This window comes from Protopterus annectens, chromosome 9.part0 (assembly GCF_019279795.1).
Source record: "Protopterus annectens isolate FY-2018-M chromosome 9.part0, PAN1.0, whole genome shotgun sequence".
Taxonomy (NCBI): Eukaryota; Metazoa; Chordata; order Ceratodontiformes; family Protopteridae; genus Protopterus; species Protopterus annectens.
This window is the reverse complement of record NC_056743.1, coordinates 1,050,621,032-1,050,644,414: the sequence shown is the minus strand read 5'-3', so window position 1 is coordinate 1,050,644,414 and position 23,383 is coordinate 1,050,621,032. Positions and strand designations below refer to the sequence as shown.

General features: G+C 38.4%; 1 protein-coding gene across 4 annotated transcripts in view; it reads right to left on the bottom strand.

Annotated features, from left to right (window-relative positions):
- Positions 1-23,383, bottom strand: part of TNS2 (tensin 2) — a 1,145,004-nt gene that overhangs the window by 247,455 nt on the left and 874,166 nt on the right. For all 4 annotated transcript variants that reach the window (XM_044083852.1, XM_044083850.1, XM_044083851.1 and 1 more), the window contains one exon: positions 7,177-7,348. In XM_044083852.1, coding sequence (XP_043939787.1) covers positions 7,177-7,348 — 172 coding nt within the window. The remainder of the gene's footprint in view (positions 1-7,176; positions 7,349-23,383) is intronic.

The following is a 23,383-nucleotide window of genomic DNA, read 5'->3' as shown; positions in this document are numbered from 1 at the left end:
GCATAACATCTAGGATTATTTCATGCCTTATACCATAGTTTACTGGCACAGACTCCAGCTCCCCATGACCCTGAACTGATTCAAGTGGGTATTTAAAAAGAAATCAATGAATAATGATGCTGCACTACACAAAAAATTAAGTACACTGGATTGGGTCATGAGGTGGTCACATGGGTAAAACAATGGCGAAGAAAAAAAGCACGCAAAGCATCATATAATAAATGAAGTCCACTCAGATAAAACAATAGCAGCCAGAGTGATACCATTGGGTCAGTACTGGGGTTGGTCATTTTAAATGGTGAAAAAAGTCACACTGCAAGTGTGGTCATCTGAAAAGAAAAGTATGCCTTACTGTTGATGGCACAACAATGGAACAAGTCTGTCATACTAAAAGGTGCAGAAAGAGTGGAAAGTGACTTGGAAATGCAGAAAAATGATGTAATGCATGACAGCCTAAAGTCAACACAACACAAATGCAAAATGATCCATCCATGAAGCAAATACCTACAAAAAAATACGCAATGGAATGCAAAAAAGGAGCACTCGTATGTGGTCATCAAAAGGAAAACAAGCACAAGTGGCAAAAAAGGATAATCGGAGTGATGGAGTTCTGAGAGAAGAGACTATACCAGTACAAAACAAAAAAGATAATATATCCAGCTAAACAAATAGTTGGCAAAAAATAATAATAAAGAAATAACATTTGGAGTACTGCGTTCAGGCTTAGAGAACTCATTTTTGTCAGCAGAGGACAACAAAAGTTGTGTAAATGCTTCATCACAAGCTATACACATGTATTCAAGAACTTAACATGCACAGTCTACAAAAGGCAGAAGCAGAATGTGGCAAAATATTTGAATCCACAAAGTCCAAATGAGTAATTTTTTTAAAAAGTGAGAGATGCACATGACATCAGGATAAGACTTGAAGGTATAGGATGGAAGGCTCAGGTACAGCATAAGGAAGTATTTTTCATAGAAAAGGTGTCTGATGTTTGTAACAGGCTTCCTAAACAGTTGGCATCATCAAAACATGGACATAGCTCAATAACTCAATAACACAGATAAAATGCATAGAGAAAAAAGGAAAACAGATGGATATTAAATCATAACTGCAGTTTATTCAGATGGGAGGAAAATTGGAAAACTAAGTGAAACAAGCAACCCTTATAATTATAACTAATAATTTTCAGAAACAGATTTTTTTTTTTGGGGGGGGCGCAAGTCTCCTATACCCCATATGAAAGGGATTTACAATCAACCCAAAATGTCAATGAACCTTGGGGCAACAGAAAACCCTGATTGTAGTGACCTCTTACACAGACATTATTATTACTCAAGTAGTTGGTCTTTATGCAACTGGTAGGATGTCGAACTGCATCACCCACTAGCATCACAGAGGACATCTGGATGACTACAGCAAAAATTACCCTAAATCTTCCACAGCCATTTTGATTTCAGACAGAAATAAACAGGATACAATATGGTACGGTAACTTTACTGTTCCATGGTAAGATACCATACCACACTAAATATAACACTGAATAAAGGAGCACAGAAGGTGACCTTATATATTAGAGATGCAACTTAAAAATTGGTCCTACCATCAACTTTAACATCACAGTATTTACCAGGTTCTGGGCAGCATACTACCTTTTGGTTTTTCATGGTTACCCTTATGTTTGTTTTAAACATTTCTGAATATTACCACTCTGCCATTATTCCATTCTCTACTTCCATCCTTTCTTTATATAATTGCAATATTGATATGTCAGAATTAGGTTGGATATATGAATATTTTAGGTGAATGTCATTATTTACAAAATTAGTGCATGCACTTTATCACTCCTGTGTCAGCCAGGTAAATGCTGATTAACATACCAAATATTCAAATGACTGCTGTGGTACAAACTAATACGCAGATGTTGCAACACTATGGTCAACATCTGCTAAGGATGTTAATCAAACACAGTCCCTGAGTGTTTTTGACATGTACAACACAGACAATTGGGTTCACAGGAAGGAACACAATGTCATAGTGTAGTGGATTGGTGGATAAAGCAGAAAGACACAACAACAAACTAAACAAAGCCATCATATGTAGATTATGTATGTATGTATGTACATACATGGGAAACATACCATATAAATTGTTTGGTCTGCATTGTTTAGGAAGGGTTTTGGTTCTATTTATGAGACAGTCTCTTTTCTAGATGGTGATGAAAGTGTACTTTTTTTAGGAGTACGCTTTGTTTTCTGTGAGGCAGTAAAGGCTAAGCTTTAGACCCTACACTGTAAGTAACAGTTATTTTTAAAGAACAACATAGTTACAGTACATAAAGTGTCAGACCCAAAGAATTTAGTTGGGCTTGTGGCTGCAGAAGTGTAGAAAAACTGACTGGCATATTCCACAGGGAGACTGCCACTTTGTCAACCATAAGGTAATGCTGAAGTCTTTTTGGAGCATGTAACTTGAATCTAATACTATTTACTAATTTGTATTCCTGCCTGCTAATGCTAATAAACACATACTAAACTTATAACAGTTTATTTTGCACAGCCTTCCTAGCATGTGTGGAAAGGAGCAGGGAAATGCTCCATACTATGCCTATATTCTTAACTTTACATTGAATTTAATATTGTTTTAAATAAAGGACTGGATGAAGATACATCCCCAAGTGCTGGAAAGCATCCTTTCTATACATTTGTACATACAAATGCTTCTTGACAGGACTTGACATGCAAGTGCCGAATGCCACATCATTTTCTTGAGAAATTTTCCTTCTCAAAATAATAATAAATATTCTTTTTTGTGTGTTAAAATAAGTACTACTTAAGAACTCATCCTAGCTCTTAGCAATTCTGCTGTATAATGCCAAACACTGAAATATGGAAGGACATTATACCTGCAAATATCCTGTAATCTCTCCATGTGTAGCCACAAGTTCTGTTAAAACAAACATATACAGCTGGGAACCAGTCATTAATACATCTACAAAGGACACACATACTTTACTGGACACTGTAGTGCAAACTCTTTTTCACTGAAGACTATAAAAAAGGGAATATATATAATTACTTTGTACACTCGCCCTGAACAGTTTTATATTCATTTTGTTTAATTGATCTAGCTGGAATATTTGCAGGCTCATCCTGGGACATAAAAACAAAAAGACAAGCAATTATACAGATAACGTAACTTTTTGTTTACATTCAGTATAGCTGTCCTAGAAAAACACTTACTTTCTCCAAACAGATGGAAAATCATACAATGCATCCATGTTATACTAATGGAAACAGGCAAAATAATACTTGAGGGAACTAGAACCAAACTACGAAATCCAGAAAACCAATGATTACAGAGGTAGTAAGCCAAAACACACAAAGAAAACAAATTTTATCTTCCTGCAAGTCAAATAATTCACAAGGAATTAAGAGACAGAGGAAGCACAATGCACATGAATTGAAATCCAGTGGGAATCAAAGGCATCTATAAGACAGCACAACCACTGAAATTATGCGCGGCGTAAACAAGAGAACGATAACAAACTTTTAGTTTCGATCTGACATTGGTCGACAAATGTTAAGAGGGAAGCGGGAGGAAGTTGATGACCAGTACATTACTGAACAGTTCTTGCCTTGGTAGTTACAAAGGAGTCAGGGGGAAGAGTACCAAACCTAAGTATGGGTGCTCACCGCATTAGTGGCCGAGCAGCCTAGGCATGGGACTTTAATGTCACTGTGACTTTCCCCAAAATGTATTGCATTGTGTGAGCTGGCTGTACAATTCTCAGTTTTTTTCCCTTTTCTTCACTGTTTGTAGACAGACAGGACTGTGGAGTTGGCATACATCATTTTGAGGGACCTGCCACCCACACTGTGGGATATAGGGCTTTTTGGCTCACCATTTTTGATATTTAATTTCTGATAAATGGTGAGCCTACAAAAGATTTTCAGCAGCTCGTAGGTAAACCAGGGTACCATCGTACCATCAAGGGAGTAAAATGAGAGGTATGGATGGTGACAAAAGAACAGACGGAAAAGTGACAAGAGATGAGGTAGGGAAGGAACTCAGGGGACTTCAATGGATAATATGCATGAACCAGACTGGCTAAACGTAACCTACTGCATTACCCTCACCTAGACACAGTCAGCACTTAAGGGGATGTGAGGGCAGCACAACATAAAATTCCTTGACAGCTGCCTACAAAATGTCAGTTCTCATCCTGAAGCATAACGGGCTGAGATCATAGCTACTGGTCATATGGTTGTCAGTAAAAGGGGAGCAAAATAAAAATAGTGCCTGCTAGAACACTGATGAAACTGTACAGCCTAGCTATTTAATTAGAGAGAGACGCCAGATTACTGGAGCTTAATGCACAAGGAGGAATCAAGGCCATCATGAATTTGTCAAGCTTACATCTGTTCTTAAGAAAAAAAATAAGGCTAGGGAAACATTCCATGGAACTAGCACTTGGGACTGCGGAATGCCAATTTTCTTGCAGATGTAAACAGCTCAAGTTCACACAGCAAACCCAATACCAGCCACATGCAATCAAGCTATGTGACTGGATCACAACCGGACAAGGCAGAGGTGCATAAAAAGGTTCAGAAGGGAAATGCTCACAGATTTAGTTTTAAATTCTCTGGCAAAATGTAAATTCTCCATATACCAAACAATTCACACATTGAAACATATCATCAAAGAACTTTCCTGCAATGCTGACAATGAAAATAACAGTTGTATATTTCCTCTTTCAAGTTAGTGAAGCAGTGATCAAAAAGCACTGTTAGGTATGGCTAAAAGGGCTTCCTGATGGAACTGTTTTAACACTAAAAGATATGGAAGCACCTTAGACAACCTGGCTTACTAAAATGTAGAAAATATTGCAGGTAGCTAGCCACAGCTTTAATGTTAAACTATACAAAGCAGCTCAGGAAAGCACCAAGCTGTGTCTTTGGATTTTGTGTGAAGTGCACTGATTGAAATGTAATTGCCTTGTACACCTATATATATGGTATTTGTACAACATCTGTGTACTACATAACAATGGACTTGTTATCATGCAGTACTACTTCAGGTAATGGCTGGTAGTGACCTGGTTTGGATCATCATGCAAAGAAAGGCACTTTCTTACACAATCACACTCTAGTACATGAGGTAAGCCTCAGCAAATCTCCCCCACATTAAAGAGAAAAAAGTCTGCCACGAAGTATGCTTTTCACATTTTAAACATTCCTACAAAAACGTTATTCCAAATCCATCCATCCATACAACTCCTTTTTCCCCATTTTTGCACTTGGGGTTGGGGTGTCACTTCAACAGTGACAATCACCTTGAGCCAATGTAATACATTAAAGATAATAAAACATTACTAACAAATGTAGAGGGAGTGTCCAATGACATATTTGTAAACCAAAACAAGTACAGATAAGCACAGAGTAGATTTTACCTTTTAACTTATTCAGGGAAAATAAACTGTGTACAAGTACCCTGCATGTCTTGAAAGACCAATTTCTTCTAACATTCTTCAGAAGATAGGCAATACACCGTGCAGTGAGCAGTGCACAAAATAATATAGTTTTAAAATGACATTTACACAAAACAAATTTACCTATATAATGCAAACAGCAGCAGATAAAATAGCTAATCAGAGGATAGCAGTGCTCCTAAAAGCAGAACTTTCTGTTCATCATGCACTGCACACAGTACTGCAGAGTACTGATCATCGTGCACTACACATAGTACTACAAAGTGCTGATCATTGTGCACTACACATAGTACTACAAAGTGCTGATCATCGTGCACTACACATAAAACTACAAAGTGCTGATCACTGTGCACTACACAAAGTACTGCAAAGCACTGATCATTGTACACTACACACAAAACTACAAAGTGTCAATCGTGCACTACACATAGTACTGCAGAGTACTGATCATTGTGCACTTCACACAGTACTACAAAATACTGATTATCGTGTCTACGCACTGTACTGCAGAATACTGATCATTGTGCACTACACAAAGTACTACAAAGTGCCGATCATTGTGCACTACACACAAAGCTACAAAGTATCAATTATCATGCACTACACACAGTACTGCAGAATACTGATCATTGTGCAGTACACAAAGTACTACAAAGTAGCAATCATTGTGCACTTATACATTATTGCAGAATACTGACCACTGTGCAGTACACACAGTATAACAAAATAGCAATCATTGTGCACTACACACAGTACTACAAAGTGTCAAGGGCATTACATATAGTACTAAAGAGTAGTAATCATTGTGCACTACACACAGTACTATAAAATAGCAATCATTTTTGTAGTACACAGTACTACAAAGTATCAATCATAATGTACTGTGCATAGTACTGCAGAGTACTAATCATTGTGCACTACACTCATTACTGCAGAGTACTAATCACTGTGCAGTACATACAGCATTACAAAGTATCAAGCATTGTGCACTACATACAGTACTAAAGTATCAGTCATCAGACACTACACACAGTACAGTAGAGAACTGATCGTTGTGCTCTACACACAGCACTAGAAACAGCAGATCATCATGCACTACACACTGTACTACAAAAGTACTGAAAGTGCCGATCAATGTACACTACACACTACTACAAATTATCAATCATTGTGCACTACACACTAATACAAAGTACCAATCATCATGCACTATATACAGTGCTACAAAATACTTGCCATAATGCAACACACCCACTACAAATACTAAACGAATAGCATGGTGCAGCTACAGTACTAATTTGCTAAAAGCATAATTTAATCCAACTCTGACACACCAAACTTTTTATTATTTTATTACTTTTTAGAAAGGTGACACGTATTATATAAATGTGCAAATACATGCACACACAGTATATGCACAACACATACACACATATGCACACCATGTCTACTGGTCCCTTCTAGTTTAATGTGGAAAAAAGGTAAACAACAAACACGTGCCTGAATTAATCTGTAGTGTACAGGAATATGAAGGGCTTTTCTGAAAAGCCATTGAAGTGGTGTAATGATTCATTATCACCAGCAGATGTCACCCTAATCTTAAATCTAAACAAGGGACTGGTACTCTGTTTCAGCATGCCCTCTAAAAAGTGTTATTATGCCCTCTGTCACCATTAGGTTCTTACCAAGTATTTGTCTTCATGTTTGGATTTCAGCATCTGGGAGACTTCTTTCAGGTTACTGCGGTACCTCGGTTCTTCCAAAGTAGACGGAAAGAAGACAGAAATTATACTTTCTGTAATGTAAGTTAGATCGAAGTCATAGTTACGCTCCATTATGTGATCCACGGTGAAACTCCTGGAAAAATAAGAACTACAGCATTTACTATATATGTCAATTTCCATACATCTTTTCTGAAATCGTTATTACTGAATGCATACAATGCAAAAAAAAAAAAAAAAAAACACATTTTATTTATGTTTTGAAAAAGAAAAGGTATATAATCAAAAGGAACACTGTTTACAGCTTAAAAGTTAAAGCAACATGTCATAAAATAGAACAGTACTATAGCTGGGAAAAACAAGTTTAATTTTTCCAACCACTATGTGATAAACAAGTCAGCTAATGTTCCCAAGTGCACTAGGGTCAACTCCTAGCAATGTCTTTATATGCACTGAAAAGTAACAGAAGACACTCCCATCCAAAATCAGTGGAGAGAGGGAGAGACCTGTCCAAACAGTACTGCGCTGTTGTTAAATGCAAAACATTCAAATAGTACAGAGCATGCAATATGCCGTATAAAGTTTATTAATTTCAAATGTGAATATAGATTCAATGACACATGTGCATGTTCATAGGCTCATAGGTGTGTACTTGGTTAATGGCCCTGGAGCCTTTACAAGCTTAGCCCATAGGATTACCCTGACATCGTGCCACCTGACCTTAGTTCCTAGTGCCTCTGGTGAGTAGAGCCACTGGAGTGATCCCCAGGGAATTTTCTATTTCCCATCTACTCATCAAGATTTCTCTTGAAGAGGGCCAGTGAGGTGCTCTGCTTGACATGTATGGGAAGTCTGTTCCATAGTATGGGCAGTCTCTGGGTTATGAACCTGTCCCTCCAGCATGTTCTGTTGATTGTGGTAATTAGGCTGAGGTCTCTGGAGTGTGTGGTGTGGAGGGATTGGGATTTCTTTAGATGTAGCATTTCTAACACAGCAGGGTCAGACATGGCTTTGTAAGTCAAGCAGAGATCACCTCTAAGTAGGCGATATGAGACAGAGAATAGTTGGAGTTTTCAGAGTCTGTCCATATAGGACAAGTGTTTAAGGCCTAGGAGCCTCTTTGTGAGGTACTTTTGTGGCCTCTCCAGTTGTTGCAGGTGTCTAGTGAGGTACATGCCAAATGGGGCATTGTCTCGATGATTGATCTAATGAGGGAAGAGTAGAGGGAGACAATGACCTCTTTCTTCCTGGATGCAAAACAAACCCTTAGTAATGAGATGTGCCACACAGAAGGACTGTCTGACCACAGTGGCAATGTGGTGGTCAAAAGAGAGGTTGCTGTCAACCTGTGTTCCTAGATCTCTTATAACTCCTTCTGTGTTCAGTGGACTACCACTGATGTGGTAATTCAAGGGAACCATGTTTTTCCCAAGGGGAATTATGACACATCTTTTGGCATTGAGCTTAAGGCCATGGTTCTGGCACCAGTCGTTGGTCTCACTGAGGTCTTTCTGTAGGATGTCAGCATCACTTGGGGAGTTAATAGCAGCTCCCAACTTTCAATTGTCTGCGAACTTTATCAGCCAGAGTCCCTTCATGTTGGCCTGAACTTCAGAGAAGTAGATACCAAACAGGAGAGGACCCAGGACCGAACCCTGTGGGACTCCACTCGTGACTGGTCGACAGTCTGACTTGGAGTCAGCTACTTTCACATTGTGGGTTCTATCTGAGCCAGTTTGCAACCCACCTAGTGATATAGGGGTTGATGCCTAACTTAGTGAGTTTTTCTATGATTCCTGAGTGGGGAATGGTATCAAAAGCCTTGGCCAGGTCAAGGTAGGCTGTATGAACCACCTTGCCTTCAGCCACAGCTCTGGTGACTGACTCAAAGAAGTTAACCAAGTTGAACAGGCATGATCTACCCTTCATAAAACCAAACTGAGTGGGATCTAGAGTTTGGAGATTCTCTATATCCTTGTTTATTAGGTCCATGATGAAGCATTCCACAGCTTTGCATATAAGACTCGTCAGGCTAATGGAGCGATAGTTCCCGGGGTCTGTAGTTGCTCCTCCCTTGTGGAGAGGGATGACTGTAGCTGTGCACCATTCAGTAGGGACAACGCCTGAGGTGAGGCTGTGATTGAACAGGGCACACAGGTGAGGTGCCAGTTCACTGTGTAGTTCATGCAGAACACAGCTGGGGATATTGTCAGGTCCCACAGAAGCTGTATTCTTGGCCTTGGACGGTGCTGTTTAAACCTGTGCAGCAGTAATACTGGGTGCCTGGAAATCTACTGCCATTTTGATTGGTCCTTTGGGAGGGGTGAGAGGGGAAAAGTTGGCACTATATCTGTCGGCCAGTATATTGGCAATATCTGTTGGCTCGGTATAGGAGGTACCATTGTGCAGTAGCTCAGAGCAAATCTGGATATTGCTGTGGAGATTCTTTACATAACTATAGACGGCCTTGTGGTTGTCTTTACTATCTGCTGCAATTCTGTTTTCATAGCTAGCTTTGATGAGGGATCTCAACCTTTTGTTGAGGCTGATATGGGAGTTTTTCCAGTCTTGGGACTTCATCTTATCCCGCATCAGTTTCCTCCTTCTGTTGTAGAGTTTGTTTAGGGCAGGGGACCACCAAATTGGCTTCCTTTTTTTTTTTGAGGAGTGTGTCTTGGTTCTATTGGGTATGGCGAGATCCATGCATTTGTTTACATGTTTGTACAGTGCTCTGGTGTATAATTCAGCGGTCATGCAAATATTCTTCATTTGCATGGGTGCCGTGAAGTTAGCCACCTCTGTTTTTAGGAGCCCAGAGTTAGCTTTGGAGACATTTTTCATGGTGGTTACCTTTGTGGGGGTGGGGTGGGGTGGGAGGGATGTGGATTTTCAAGGTGATTAGTTTGTGGTCGGATCTAACCTGGGAGGAGTTGACTATTGGTGTAGATGTTGCTACCTCTAATGGGGGTAAGAACGAGCTGGTCTAAGGCATTGGAATTAATGCAAAATGTATTTTAGAGCAGCACAGTCTCTGACTAATTTATTAATATATTAAGTACTAAAAACTATGATTTGTCAAAAAACAATGCAGATATCATTATGCATAAAGTAGTAAAGACAGGGCACAATCTGCAGAGAAAAACAGAATAGTCATCTGTAAATAGTGCCAGTACTACAGGCATGAAAAGACAAAGTGGAATGAGGTCTAAAGTTTTTATTTTACTACCCTCAATGACCTTGGCCAATAGCACCACTACTGGCATCCAACTGGTGCATTTCTTCCAAGGGTAAGAGCGCTGAATATTCCCAGGCTAGTCAAAAGCCCAACAGCCATTTGTTCCTGCCTGGGTATCCCAATTAGCTCCCTCTTCCTTGTTGAAAGTGAGTCGGGAAGGTGCTGGCCAATCCTCTTTCCCTAAGAGCAAGCCCCACCCTCACAGTCATTCCTCCAAGCCCTGCCATTGCTGTCTCCAGAAGGAAAATGTGTCTCCACACTCTGCTTGGCTGGCTCAAATTCTAGCTGGTAACGTGTACTACTTGTGCTAGGTGTCGCCGTTAAGTTGATTCCCACCCATTTCCCTCACCCCATGATTGTCAAACAGTAGTAGTTACTCAGTCTTATCCTTCCCGGTCGGCTTCTCCACATAAAAAGCTGCTATTCAAACTCTTATCTGTGGCATGGTCAGACCTTTATCGCTCTATGCAATGCCGCCAGCTTAAGGACTGGATATGAGAAATGACTAGAAATTTGATGCACACCACAAAGGTAAAGAACAGTGCTTTTTGTAGGGATTTCACTTAGGTACTGAAGGGAAACAGGTGTTGCAGAATGGGCAGGATAAATACTGTCATTCATATATCACTTGCACAGGTTACGCAATGAAAAGGGGCTATTGTAGTCTCCATAGGTTCTTACGAATGCATTGTCTTAGGAGTGCTTTACCCACTACACTTCTATGGTAATGCATATTTTAGCATATCTGGCTAATTTGGGGTATTTCATCAGTGCAGAGAGCTGTTTTTATATTGTGTTTTATAGTTCAGTTACTTTTTTAGATTATTTAATCTTACTTGGCTTAATTATTTAGGATCGGGTCCATTTTGAGTAATGTCACTTTCCAAACTGGGGAGCTCAAAATGTGCATAACATGCATTAATGTGCTGATGATACAAACAGGATGCATGTAAATAAAGTTATGTACATCTTAAAACAGAATGCACGGATTTATTAAACCTTTATATTTAAGTACATAAAGTGTATGTGAGTGCATGTATTTACAATAAAGATAGGAAATGTTGACACTACATAGCCATTAAAAAGCAGGTACCTGGGAACAAAAGTTCTGAACATATTAATAGTATGCACAAAAAAAAAAATAAAAAGGCACGCAAAGCAATGCCATAAAGTACATTAGAGAAATAAATAAATCTAGAATTGAAAAAAAAAAAGCAAAATGTACAATAAACATTACCAAACGAAGTCGAAAACAATGTTACATTAATATATATGTACTTACGCACATATATATATTACATTACGCATATACATATAAATTATGCTCACGTATACACACACATGCACATATGTATAAAATAAACACATGTACAGACACTCCTGGACACAAACATATGTATACAAACTCACACACACATTTTATATATATATATATATATATATATATATATATATATATAAAAGCATATACATTTCTCAGAGGAGATGGACCACACATGAAAGGGACGAGGACATGATAACATGTTAATAGTCAGTGTTAAGGACAGACAGGAAATGCAAAACAGCAGTAGCTGGCAACCTATGTTAGGGATGGGAACAGGCGCATCTGAGATCTGATTAACAAGGAAAGCGTGCACTGAGAAGCTCATCATCCAAACACGCCTAGGAAGAATGTGAACTGCCAGTACTTTGTTAAATTACACAAACAGCAGGATGTAGATGTTGAAGTGAATCAAGTTAGCTATACAAACATAGGCTAGGCATGATGGAAGACAGCCTCAGTTATGGATGACAGCAATCATTCAGCAGTGAACTAGGAGGTGCCCATTTCCAGAAGAAAGAAGAAGAGGGAACGTGAGAATGCTTCTTAATTGCTATCAGAGACATGAATCTGGCATTTTTCAATACTCAGAGCTTAATATGTCGTATCCCACAATCATTTCAAAAGCCCAAATGCCTGCGTACTTTATGGCATTTGGCTACACTCTGTGGGAAAAATACAGAAAGAGTGTTTGTTTTTCATCTTTCAGGTTTTATGCCTGCATAACATTCTAAAAGTAAAGGACTTGGGATCTGGTAGAAATATCATGACAGTAACAGCAGCAGCCTTTCTCCAAACATAGAAAATATCCATACGCATAGCTGTAGTCTTAGGGAGAAAATGAAATCAAAACATCATTTGCAGATTGTTTACAAAAAAAAAATGCCTACTTAAATCATCAAGTAACCTCCCACTGTAAATACCTAACATCTTAATATACGTTTCACTATCAATATTTAAATTTGTACAGCTAAACATACAACACATAAATGCCACAAAAAGCAAATCATTATCATCATCATCAGCCCCCTTTTTCCCCACATGGGGTTTTGGTGTTTCATCTAAAAGCACACCTGAGCCTATATTGAGCAGCAAAATACAAATACACTTCTAGCCAAATCATGAAAGCACACACACACACACACACACACACACACACACACACACACACACACACACACACACACACACACACACACACACACACACACACACACACATACACACACACATACACACATACACACACACACACACACACGCACGCACGCACACACTAAGAGAAAGTTTTCAGCCAAAAATTGCACATCTCCCATTATTAGTCACTAACCCTAAGGTAAATATACATTAGATGCTTTGATAAGGGACATATTTCAAACCAAAACTAAGCTCACCACTTATAATAAACCTAAACAAGAGTGAGACATCTACAGTTAGTGCAATGTGGTTTGCTGGTCGAACTGCATTATTAATGACTCACGTCATTTTATAAAAATGCCTGTGAGATGTGGGAGCTATGGCAGGATTTCCTCCTCTCTGGCCTGATTTGTTCCTTATGGAAAAGCTCAAACTATCAAATACTCGAGCCAGGAGGGAATAAATCTCATCACTACTCCCACCCTACCACGCTATTAACGCTAATACACAACAGTAAAAGCTTCACGATTTCCTTAGGTGTTTTGAAGATCACTAATCATTACAGAGCTGTGAAGTACCTAGCAACTGCAAACAGTGAATTTCTTTAAACAACAAAGCCTCATGCAAAATTAGACTGCGGTCGCTTGTTAAAATAAAAGGAGATACCATAAAGAAATGGTACCTGGTGATTTTAAACCTCTTGAAACTTTTAAACATGCAAGGTTGTGTGCTTCCTAAAGATCGCATGAATGCATTCCTCACTTTTTATCTATGAAAGGGGCCGCGTACAGCAAAGTTTTGTGATGCAACATTTAAGAAATTAAAGAAAAATCAATGAGAGGAAGGAAAACACAGTGCATATTTTAAGGATGTGATGTTTAAGATAGTTGATAAATATAGAAATTTAGAAGGGCTTTTAATGATTTACATATATGGTTGAGGAAAATCCAGACATTTTTAAGATGAGTAGCCTACATTTTTACTTCCTGTCTGGCTTTGTATTTAATGTATATTTAACTTATTTTTCTTAAGTGTTTGTGATTATGTCCTCTGTGTTGCACCCATGGTGGGAAGATATCAGCAGGGCTGTTGTAAGAAAAAACATCCTTTCTGTGATAATCAATAGGCAGTTCAGTTTGGTTGTCACAATTGTTCTACATCCCCTTATTTTCAAACGTGGATTCAAGACTCAGTATGCTGAAATATTTTTTTCCATGAAGATCTCCCATGATGTTTTTTTTTCACTAAATATTTTTTTATTATTTCAAATAAAATGTCTTAAACATTACATGAAATAAAGATAAATAACATTTACAATTCTAAAACATTACTAACTTCAAACCATTATATAACTATTTACATTGGTGTCTATGCAATCCCATGATGTTTTGATTACAGGTTTGTAAACATTTTTGTACTATTTTTTTCTCTTTTGTTGGATCTCATCTGCATCTGCTGATTGATGTTTTTTTTTGCTCTCTGTCATGATTCTTGTAAGTTTCAAGTTTTATATGAACACAATCTTGAAATGCTGCCTAATGCAGACAAAGCCTACAGTGTGCAAATGCCCAAAAGATGAAGTGGAATGCAGCATTTTTACATTTTTAAAACAGAGGAACTGTAATATGAATATGTTACTTGTGCTTTCAGCTGAGAATCTATTACAACTCAGCAGCTGTTGAATTTACGGCCTTCAGGGAATAAACTTTGGAGACCTGCCCATATTCACTACTTCGAGCGAAGTGCAGTGGATTTAATAGCGGGGTTGTTCTGCTAGATGTACAAAGTCCATTATAGGATTCCAATCAGCTTAAGTGAAATTTTCAGACATTTATTTTCATCAAGGGCCAGATTCCAAATGAGCTGCTCTCAGTGTAAGGCCCATCTACAAAAAGGCTTACTACCGAGACCAGATTCCAAAACACCTGCTACCAGTCTGCTCTCAGTGTAAGTGGTCATTTACACTGACGGCAAGTCTTTTGGAATTGGAGCCCATATAGGTTCATAAATTCATAGGAAAACACTAGTCTAACTAGTCTTTGGTTGGGAGGGTGGCCTAATGGTTAAGGTGTTTGCCTTACAAACACAGGCTGCAGGGTTTGAGTCTCACAATGGATAATTGGCTAGGCTTAAAAAGGCTCGCAAGGGCAGTTAGCTTAGTGCTAACCTATGAACTGTCCTGAAGGGCCATTTTAAGCCTAGCCAATAACCCTTGACCAGAATCAAACCATGTACTTTGTGCCTATATAAGGTAAGGTCCTTTAATCATTATGACAACCCCCCCAAAGCTCATAGGTAAGTACTAGGCTAGCTGTCATTGTGGACCATTTTAAGCCTAGCAAAGTTCCATGTGTGAGAATCAAACCTCTTACTTGTGAGGTAAATATATTAATGATTATGTGTAATAGTCAAACCCTGTAAATAATCTCTCAAAGCAGCTTTCACATCTCATCTCCTCCAGTCTTAACTTTGTATTTTTACTAGTTTTAAATAAAGCATCTTAAGTAAAATTTCCAGGCATTTTTTTGTTCATTGTGTGATACTTTTAACAATCAGAAAGCATGAGTGCTCATGAAAGCTGATGTTTCACATATCTCAGCCTTGCATCTTTATCATTTTAATAAAACTTCATTAACATTTTCAGCTGCAACAGTCCTTGTTAAATCTAGTATGAAAATATATAAATAATGTGTGAGTGTGCTTGTATTTTATCCATAATGACCTTTTGTTTTCAAACTGATTTCAGCCTATAGAAGTGCAGTAATGCCTGCATTCACTTGTCTTAATCTATGGCATGATAGTTTGTCGTTAATCTTTCTAATGTAAAAATTAATGTGTAGTCAGCACAACATTTGGAAAAAAAAAAACTGCAGTATTCTGCATTCTATGCATGTAAAAATCAAGAAATGTTACCAAGGAAACATGTTTTGAGCCAAGCTTTAACTAGTATTTAAGCCTTCACCTTTCTCCGGGAACACAAAATCACTATCAGCAAATTGTGCTCATTAAGAGAACAATTAAACTGAAATGAGAAAATCACTCTAAACCAAACTAGCTTGTAGGACTTGTTACCTTTTAGGTTCATAGGTAGGTACTAGGCGATTGGCCCTAGGGGCTATATAAGCTTAGCCAAAAAGGTACCCTGGCTTTCGCCACCCAAGAAAATTATTTTCCTGTGCCCCTGTCGATAAGAGCCACAGAAGTGGTCCCTGGGGTGAATTTCCTATCTCCCATCCAGTCGTCAAGATTTTTCTTGAAGACTGCTAATGAGCTTTGTTTGATATAGATAGGTAGTTTGTTCCAGAGTATGGGAAGTCTCTGGGACAGGAATCTATCCCTCTAGCATGTTCTGTTTATTGTGGTGACAAGGTATAGGTCCCTAGAGCGTGTAGCTCGGAAGGATTGGGATTTCTTTAAGTGGAGCATGTCCAATAGCTCTGGGTTTGACATAGCTTTGTATGTTAGGCAGAGATCGCTTCTGAGTAGGCGATATGCGATGGAGTAAAGCTGAAGTTTTTTTAGATGGTCTGCGTAGGGCATCTGAGCCCAGTAATCCTCTTTGTGAGGTATTTCTGCGGCCTTTCCAGTTGTTGTAGATATCTTGTGAGGTACATACCAAAAGGGGCGTTGTACTCTATAACGGGTCTAATGAGTGACGAGTAGAGGGGAACAATGAGCTCTTTTTTCCTGGATGAGAAATCTTTTGTGATGAGGTGTGCCATATAGAAGGATTTCCTGACTACTTTGGCAATGTGATTTTCAAAGGCGAGACTACTGTCCACCTGTGTCCCAAGGTCTCATCACACTTTCGGTGTTAAGTAGACTACCGACTATGTGGTGTTCATGGGTACAGGTTTTTACCAAAAGGGATGACAATGCACTTTTTGGCATTGCGCTTGAGGGCATGGCTTTGACAGGCTAGAGATATGATAATGGAAACCAAATAATATAAATATGAAGTAATGACAGATTATGTCTATGTGGCACTTGTGTACTTGCTCGACAGAACTCTGTACATTCAAATTAGTCTTTGGATCTTTTGCAGGGAATATCCAAGCTGATATTTATACTGAAAAGGGAAACTCTGGCAAGGATACCAGGAAACTTCCTTGTGACAAAGCAGGCAAATTTCTAACATTCCTAATTGTGAACTATATAGAAGAGGCTGGGCCTCTCATCAGAACTAAAGTTTATAAACATACAGAAAACTCTGTGTGGAAGTAAATATGGCCCTAGAAGGGACATGTAGGATTCTCAAAATCTAGATATGCCTTGGCAGCATGCCACTATTCATCTTTGACAAGCAAATGTTCCATAAAATGGCAAATAGTCAGGTGAGGCACAGAGGAGTAAGTGTGGACATGAATCTGAGGCAGTCCCAGGAAGCCAGTCAATACTGCACATATTTAGTCATTTTAAATATTAACACTTACTTCCCACAAGACAGTAGATTCTGCTAAGAAAAAAATTATATTCAGTTTATTACTTAAGACCCGAGCAGGGGATATGGTTATGGAAATTAAAGACAGTCACAACGGCATCATTTAAGAGTTTCATACAAATTATTAACTTAAAACTACAGGGAACAATTGTGTACACACACACATACACAAATTAGGTTAAACATATACACGGATTATTATTTTATTTTCAAAGCAACAGAAGATAGACATGTTTCGGAAAGAAGACTTTTTTTTCATGGACAAAAGACTACAGGAAAGGGAAGGAAGTAGGTTTAATGAAACATCTGTGAGGATGGGCAAAACACAAATAAAGTGCAACAGTACATGGCGCAGTAGCTGCCATGATAGCTTCTCCCTATTTAAATTGCTAAACTTAAAAACCTGTCTCACACCATCCAGTGAACTAACCTCTCATCTCCCACTACCAACCCAAATCATATACCTGCCCCACATTATCCAGGAAACTAACCACCCATCTAATACTAACTCAGATCATATACCTGCCCCACAATATTCGGGGAACTAACTACCCATCCAATACCAAATCAGATCATATACCTGCCCCACACTATTCGGGGAACTAACTACCCATTTAATACCAACTCAGATCATATACCTGCCCCATACTATCCAGAGAACTAACCACCCATCTACTACTAACTCAAATCATATATCTGGCCCCACACTACACAGGGAACTAACCATCCATCTAATACCAACTCAAATCATATACCTGCCACACACTATCCAAGGAACTAACCACCCATCTAATACCATCTCAGATCATATACCTGCTCCACATTATCCAGGGAACTAACAACTCCTCTCTTAATACCAACTTAGATAATACTCTAATGATGCAAACAAAATGACATCACACTCCAATTATGCATTATTTCTCTGCTGACCTCATAACTGCCTTTCCCAGACTAATCACATCTCCTCAGTTTTAGAGCTTAAAACTTGACATCTTCCACTCTTCACAAGAAGTCATTATAATTTCATTCTATGTTAATTAACTTTCTCAAGGACAGATGCTCCACTCCCTTTACACATCTGAACTATTAGATTTAAAAAGCCACCAATGTTAAAATACCACTACAAGACATTCAATTTGAAAACACTCGCACATGTGTATGTTTTATTCTTTATTTGAGTGTAAGGCTAAAGACACTGTCATCTAAACTAACTTGTTATAATAAACTTATGTATATGCATGCAAGTGTATGTGTGTGTGTTTAAATACATTTTTTCTGGAAAATATATATTAAATGTTTTTACTTCTGTATAACTACTGCCAAACAACTTCTGCTTTTATTTCAAAGATATACATTAAAGACAGCAACAACATCACTGTAATAGTGAGTTATTTTCCTTGCAATCTTTATTTCTGTGCAGGCTGGACAATGTCTGAAATAGATCCATTTTGGATTGTTATAGTACTGCAATGAATTCATGAAAAATATATTTTGCAGTGCTTCTAAAACAGACAGAATTATAGTCAAGAAAGCCTTGAAAATACAGGCATGTAAAGTGGAATATAAAATCAAGAGCTAATGATTCCAAGCAAGGGGGAAACATTACTCCCCTGACTTGCTCCGGCAGCTATGTAAAAGAATTCATAACAGTATTCCAGAATGTGTGTGTTTGGTGGTGGCAGTGGGTGCAGAGCTCTCTGCTGCTGTTTCCGGCTACACAGTTGAAGCTACTTGAGCTTGCACAACTAAACTGAACACGTCTTTATGCACTTTTCCTGGACATCAGTTCCCTGTGTTTTTCTTCTCTGTAGAAATATAGAATGTGAACATCAACACTTATGGGATTGGTGGGGAGCATTTTTTTCATCTGTCCGCGATTTTTACAGATTGATCCTTATTTTGCCTCATATTTTTGCCCTGTGTCTCATAGAATTTCTGATTTCTTCGTAAATCACTGGGGACTAAGTCAATAATGCCAGACATGAGAGTTTCATACTTATTATTATTCAGGAAATGCATGTTGATGAAAAGCCTGTTGTTCTATTAAGTTAAGTGAATTAGAGTAATATTTAAAAAAAAATGGGGGTTGTTTCCCTTTTGCTTTGTTTCGCAATTCCCTGTAAATCTTTTTTTGGTCATCAATGAATTGCTTACTTTATACTTTTCCTTTATATTAATCTGCAGATCTTCTAAGTTTTCTGCCTCTGCTGATATACTTAGTTTATTATTTGCAAAAGGGTATGATAGATCCTGGTCTGTTTTGATAATTCTCGCTGCTTTTACCATGTCTATCTTTTGAAGCATTGTTGCTCTGTTCCCTCTTCTATACTCTTCTCGTCTTAACTGCTTTATAGTTTTTTTCTAGTCGATGCTTCCATGATGGCATTTGCTTTCTTTCCTTTCTTTCCCCCTATTGCTCTGTGTTTTTGTGGTAAAAATTCATCTATTAATTTAGCTGTACAGTAATATATCCAATTTACTTCTGTTTTATCACATGAATTTCTGTTCATTTGTTTTAGAAGACTTCTAATATTTTAGGTGTCATTGTCTTTCTGTAATCTATTTCTTTCATCAATCTTAATATTTCTATCCATCTTTCATCAATCTTAATATTTCTATCCATCTCTACTAAATCAAGTAACTCTTCCCCAAGATCATTTTCTTCTAAACTGAGGGCACATTCTTAGTTCTCGGTTTCCTACATGCACTCTGCAGAAAGTTCCAAAACATGTTCCTGGGACATACTCTCTTCTGCTGCACCCTGCATCATCTGTTGCTCTTTCATATGGGGACTCACTGCCCTATCACTCCACAACATTGGCTGCATGAGTTGGCACTATTCTCTGGTCCTTTCCTTGCTCTGCAACTCCAGCTAGACATTTGTACTAGTTTCCAATTGAAGGCTACCTAGTATCTTCATGTGGCAAGTGATCAGATGCTTCCCGTTTCACCTGTTTCTCCTTAATTAGGTGGCTCATTGCTACATCATGCTGTAATGTTACCAGAGTTGGACTTTCTACACTAAATCCTTCACTTTGCAGGCAATCCATAAATTCAACTTTTATTTTTTTAACTTTTACTTTACGAATCTTGTGTTCTGTGTCCCTGATTGCGATCTTATTTTTTTTCATATTGTGAAATTTTCCATAACTGGATGGCTTTGCCTGGATTTCTCTTCAAATATCTTTGGAACTGCTTTTTTTTGTATTAATTAGCTTGGCTTTTTCCTTTGCATAAATATTACACCATATCAGAGTTCTTTCTTTCTTTCCCAGGTCCATGTTTCTTTTTTGTACACTTCAAAAATCTCCAAGTTGTGTTCTTTATACTTTTACACTTCCTATGTCGCTTCTTTTTCCAAATGGCCCAGGCTTTCTTGGTCTATGTTTTTCAATGATCTGTTATATTAATGAACACCAATTTGCATTTAAAGCTTCTGACAGTTATTCCTGTGGCGGTATTTTTCTTTGCTGTAATTTCTCTTTTAATCTTTCTGAACATCCTCTATCTGGAAATTCTGGGCTCCTTACATAATAGTAACAATATATAATGTCTTCCCTTATCCTCAATAGTCCACTCTGTCATATTTATGGCTCCTTTTTGGCCTGTCAGGTTTTTTTTTTTTTTTTTGTGGACTACTACTTCCTTCTACAACAGAGGCGCCATCCTCCCTGTGGGCCTGGCCTAGCCCCAATTGTAAAATGTGTCCATGTCTTAAGGATTCTACACTGCCATTTTTTCCAGTCCTGGCATCAGTAAGCGATTGAGCCCTTTATTATCCTGGGACTTGTGCACCCAGCTGCCTTTTTTATTTTTTAACCTACTTCAGTATATGATATATGCTGTATAAAATACTGTCTATATACCAGTGTCATCTTGGTGAGACTTTGTAAAAACAGGATCCACCTTGTGAAGGTACTCATCAAACCTTGTAGATGAATCAAGTTCCAGCAATACTGCTGTGCTTTGCCTGCCGATTTATTATCTCTCCACTTAGAACATGACCTACCTCATGACTCTAGCCATGACTGAAAAGAGTCTGGAAAAAGATCATTCTCTTGCATAATTAACAAGTAAATTAAACCATAAAGGAAGTCCTTCTGTCTCCATACTCCAGGTACACTATATTCGTTGTAGTCACAGTGGTACTAGAAGTGAAATTCTGTTCTACTTCTAAGACAGATACTGTAATAGCTTGCACATTGCAAATGGTAGAGCAAAATAGTTGAACAGGTTTTAATCACCTATGATAACAACATAAATCAATGGCAAATGAGCAGTAAGGTAAACGTCCCACTTCCAAATCAGTACAGACTTAGACATCACAATTACAAGGTAACTTGTAAGCAGATTAGATGGCTCAAGATGCCTGCTGCTCTCAGTCAGAAGCAAATTCTTCTAATAGTATAAGGTAGAACAATGGTGCGAATAAAGACGTTTACTTATTTATGTTGGTCTGTTTACTGGGGCAGAACACTGATCAGGTAATATCGATTGCAGGCTCAGTTCGAGTTGCATAGCACAAGAGAAGAACACAGACCGTAGACAGCAAGAATTGCTGAACTGCAACATGGCTACAGCACGGACAGAGTACATGTTCATCACAAAAGTTATAGCACTGGCATTACTGGTGACACTGAGTAAGAGGTAGTTGTATATGACCTGTGCTAATATAATAATTACTTAACCGCAGTGGTCAGAGCTGAGGGCTGGATGAAAGCAGCAGCTGTTGCAGGGCTAAAGTGTTAGACAGTCTGATTGGCAGGTGTCGATGAGATGGCACTGTAGTACTGCCATTCAGAAATGAAGGCAGATATCACATATGTGGTACATGCAAAAGCACTTCATTTGTGGTAATAGCTGTAGTAAAGTGACTTTACATTTGTGGCAATAAATTGGTTACAGTTTTTAAAAGGAAAGGACTTTTTAGTCCTCAATTCGGAGGGGATCTTTTGTACTCAACTGGGTTGGCTGGGAAGGGGTGCCAGCTTCTGGAACTGTACAGGTCAACAGAATACTTTCTGAAAGGTGTGATGCTATTTACATATTGATAGTGGAGCTTAATCTTAGGATGGAACAAAGTCATAGAAAAAGTGTCAGTAACTGTATTGGTGCTGCACATTTACAGCTCTGATTATATAATACGAACTGCACTTGCATCATCTTTGCTTAAAAAGAAATTGTTTTTATGGGGGGGGTCTAAATTTTGTGTTGCTGGATGGGGCTTTGAAGCACTGGAGAAATGTTTTTGGTCACAATTTCATGGTTCGCTTACCATGTACTAGTTAAGCAGTGCCACGCAGTGATGCTAAGTGTGCATGCCCAGTAATACAGCAGTAATGACATGGGAACCGTCCTGGGCTGCAGTAGGTGCCAGCCTTCTGCAGTACAACTGAACTGAAAAAGGAGCACAATTATAGCATAACTGCCCACTCCCAGTGGTATGACAACACTGTCAACAATACTGCCATAAGAGCACTGGGGAAAATAGATAAGCTACTCCCCCCCCTCCCCACACACACACGCACACAAACAAGGTAAAAATATTTGTAAGGCATCAGAATAAAACCTGATATGTTCTATTACTCAAATGGTGGCCAAAAATGCCTCTTGCCTTTTATTTATTCATTCTTTTGATAACTGGGAAGATTATTAACTAGCCCGTTCCACATATCAGTACCAGTCGGTTTATATATATATATATATATATATATATATATATATATATATATATATATATGTGTGTGTGTGTGTGTGTGTGTGTATGTGTGTGTGTGTTTACTATCAAAATGTCTAATCCAATGACAAGACAAATTCCTTTAATTCATGCAAGTCACAACATGGAATGTAATGCCGATTATTCGAATTTGGCATTATTTGACATACTACATCCCCTGCACCTTTGACAGTTTTCAGCAGTACGGACACAACACTGAACTTCACATTTTTGCAGGGGGCCCCCATGGGGGGATGCACCTCACACACCTCCTGCAAATTCTATATTCCAACTCTGAGATAGGTTCATAGGTTGGTACTG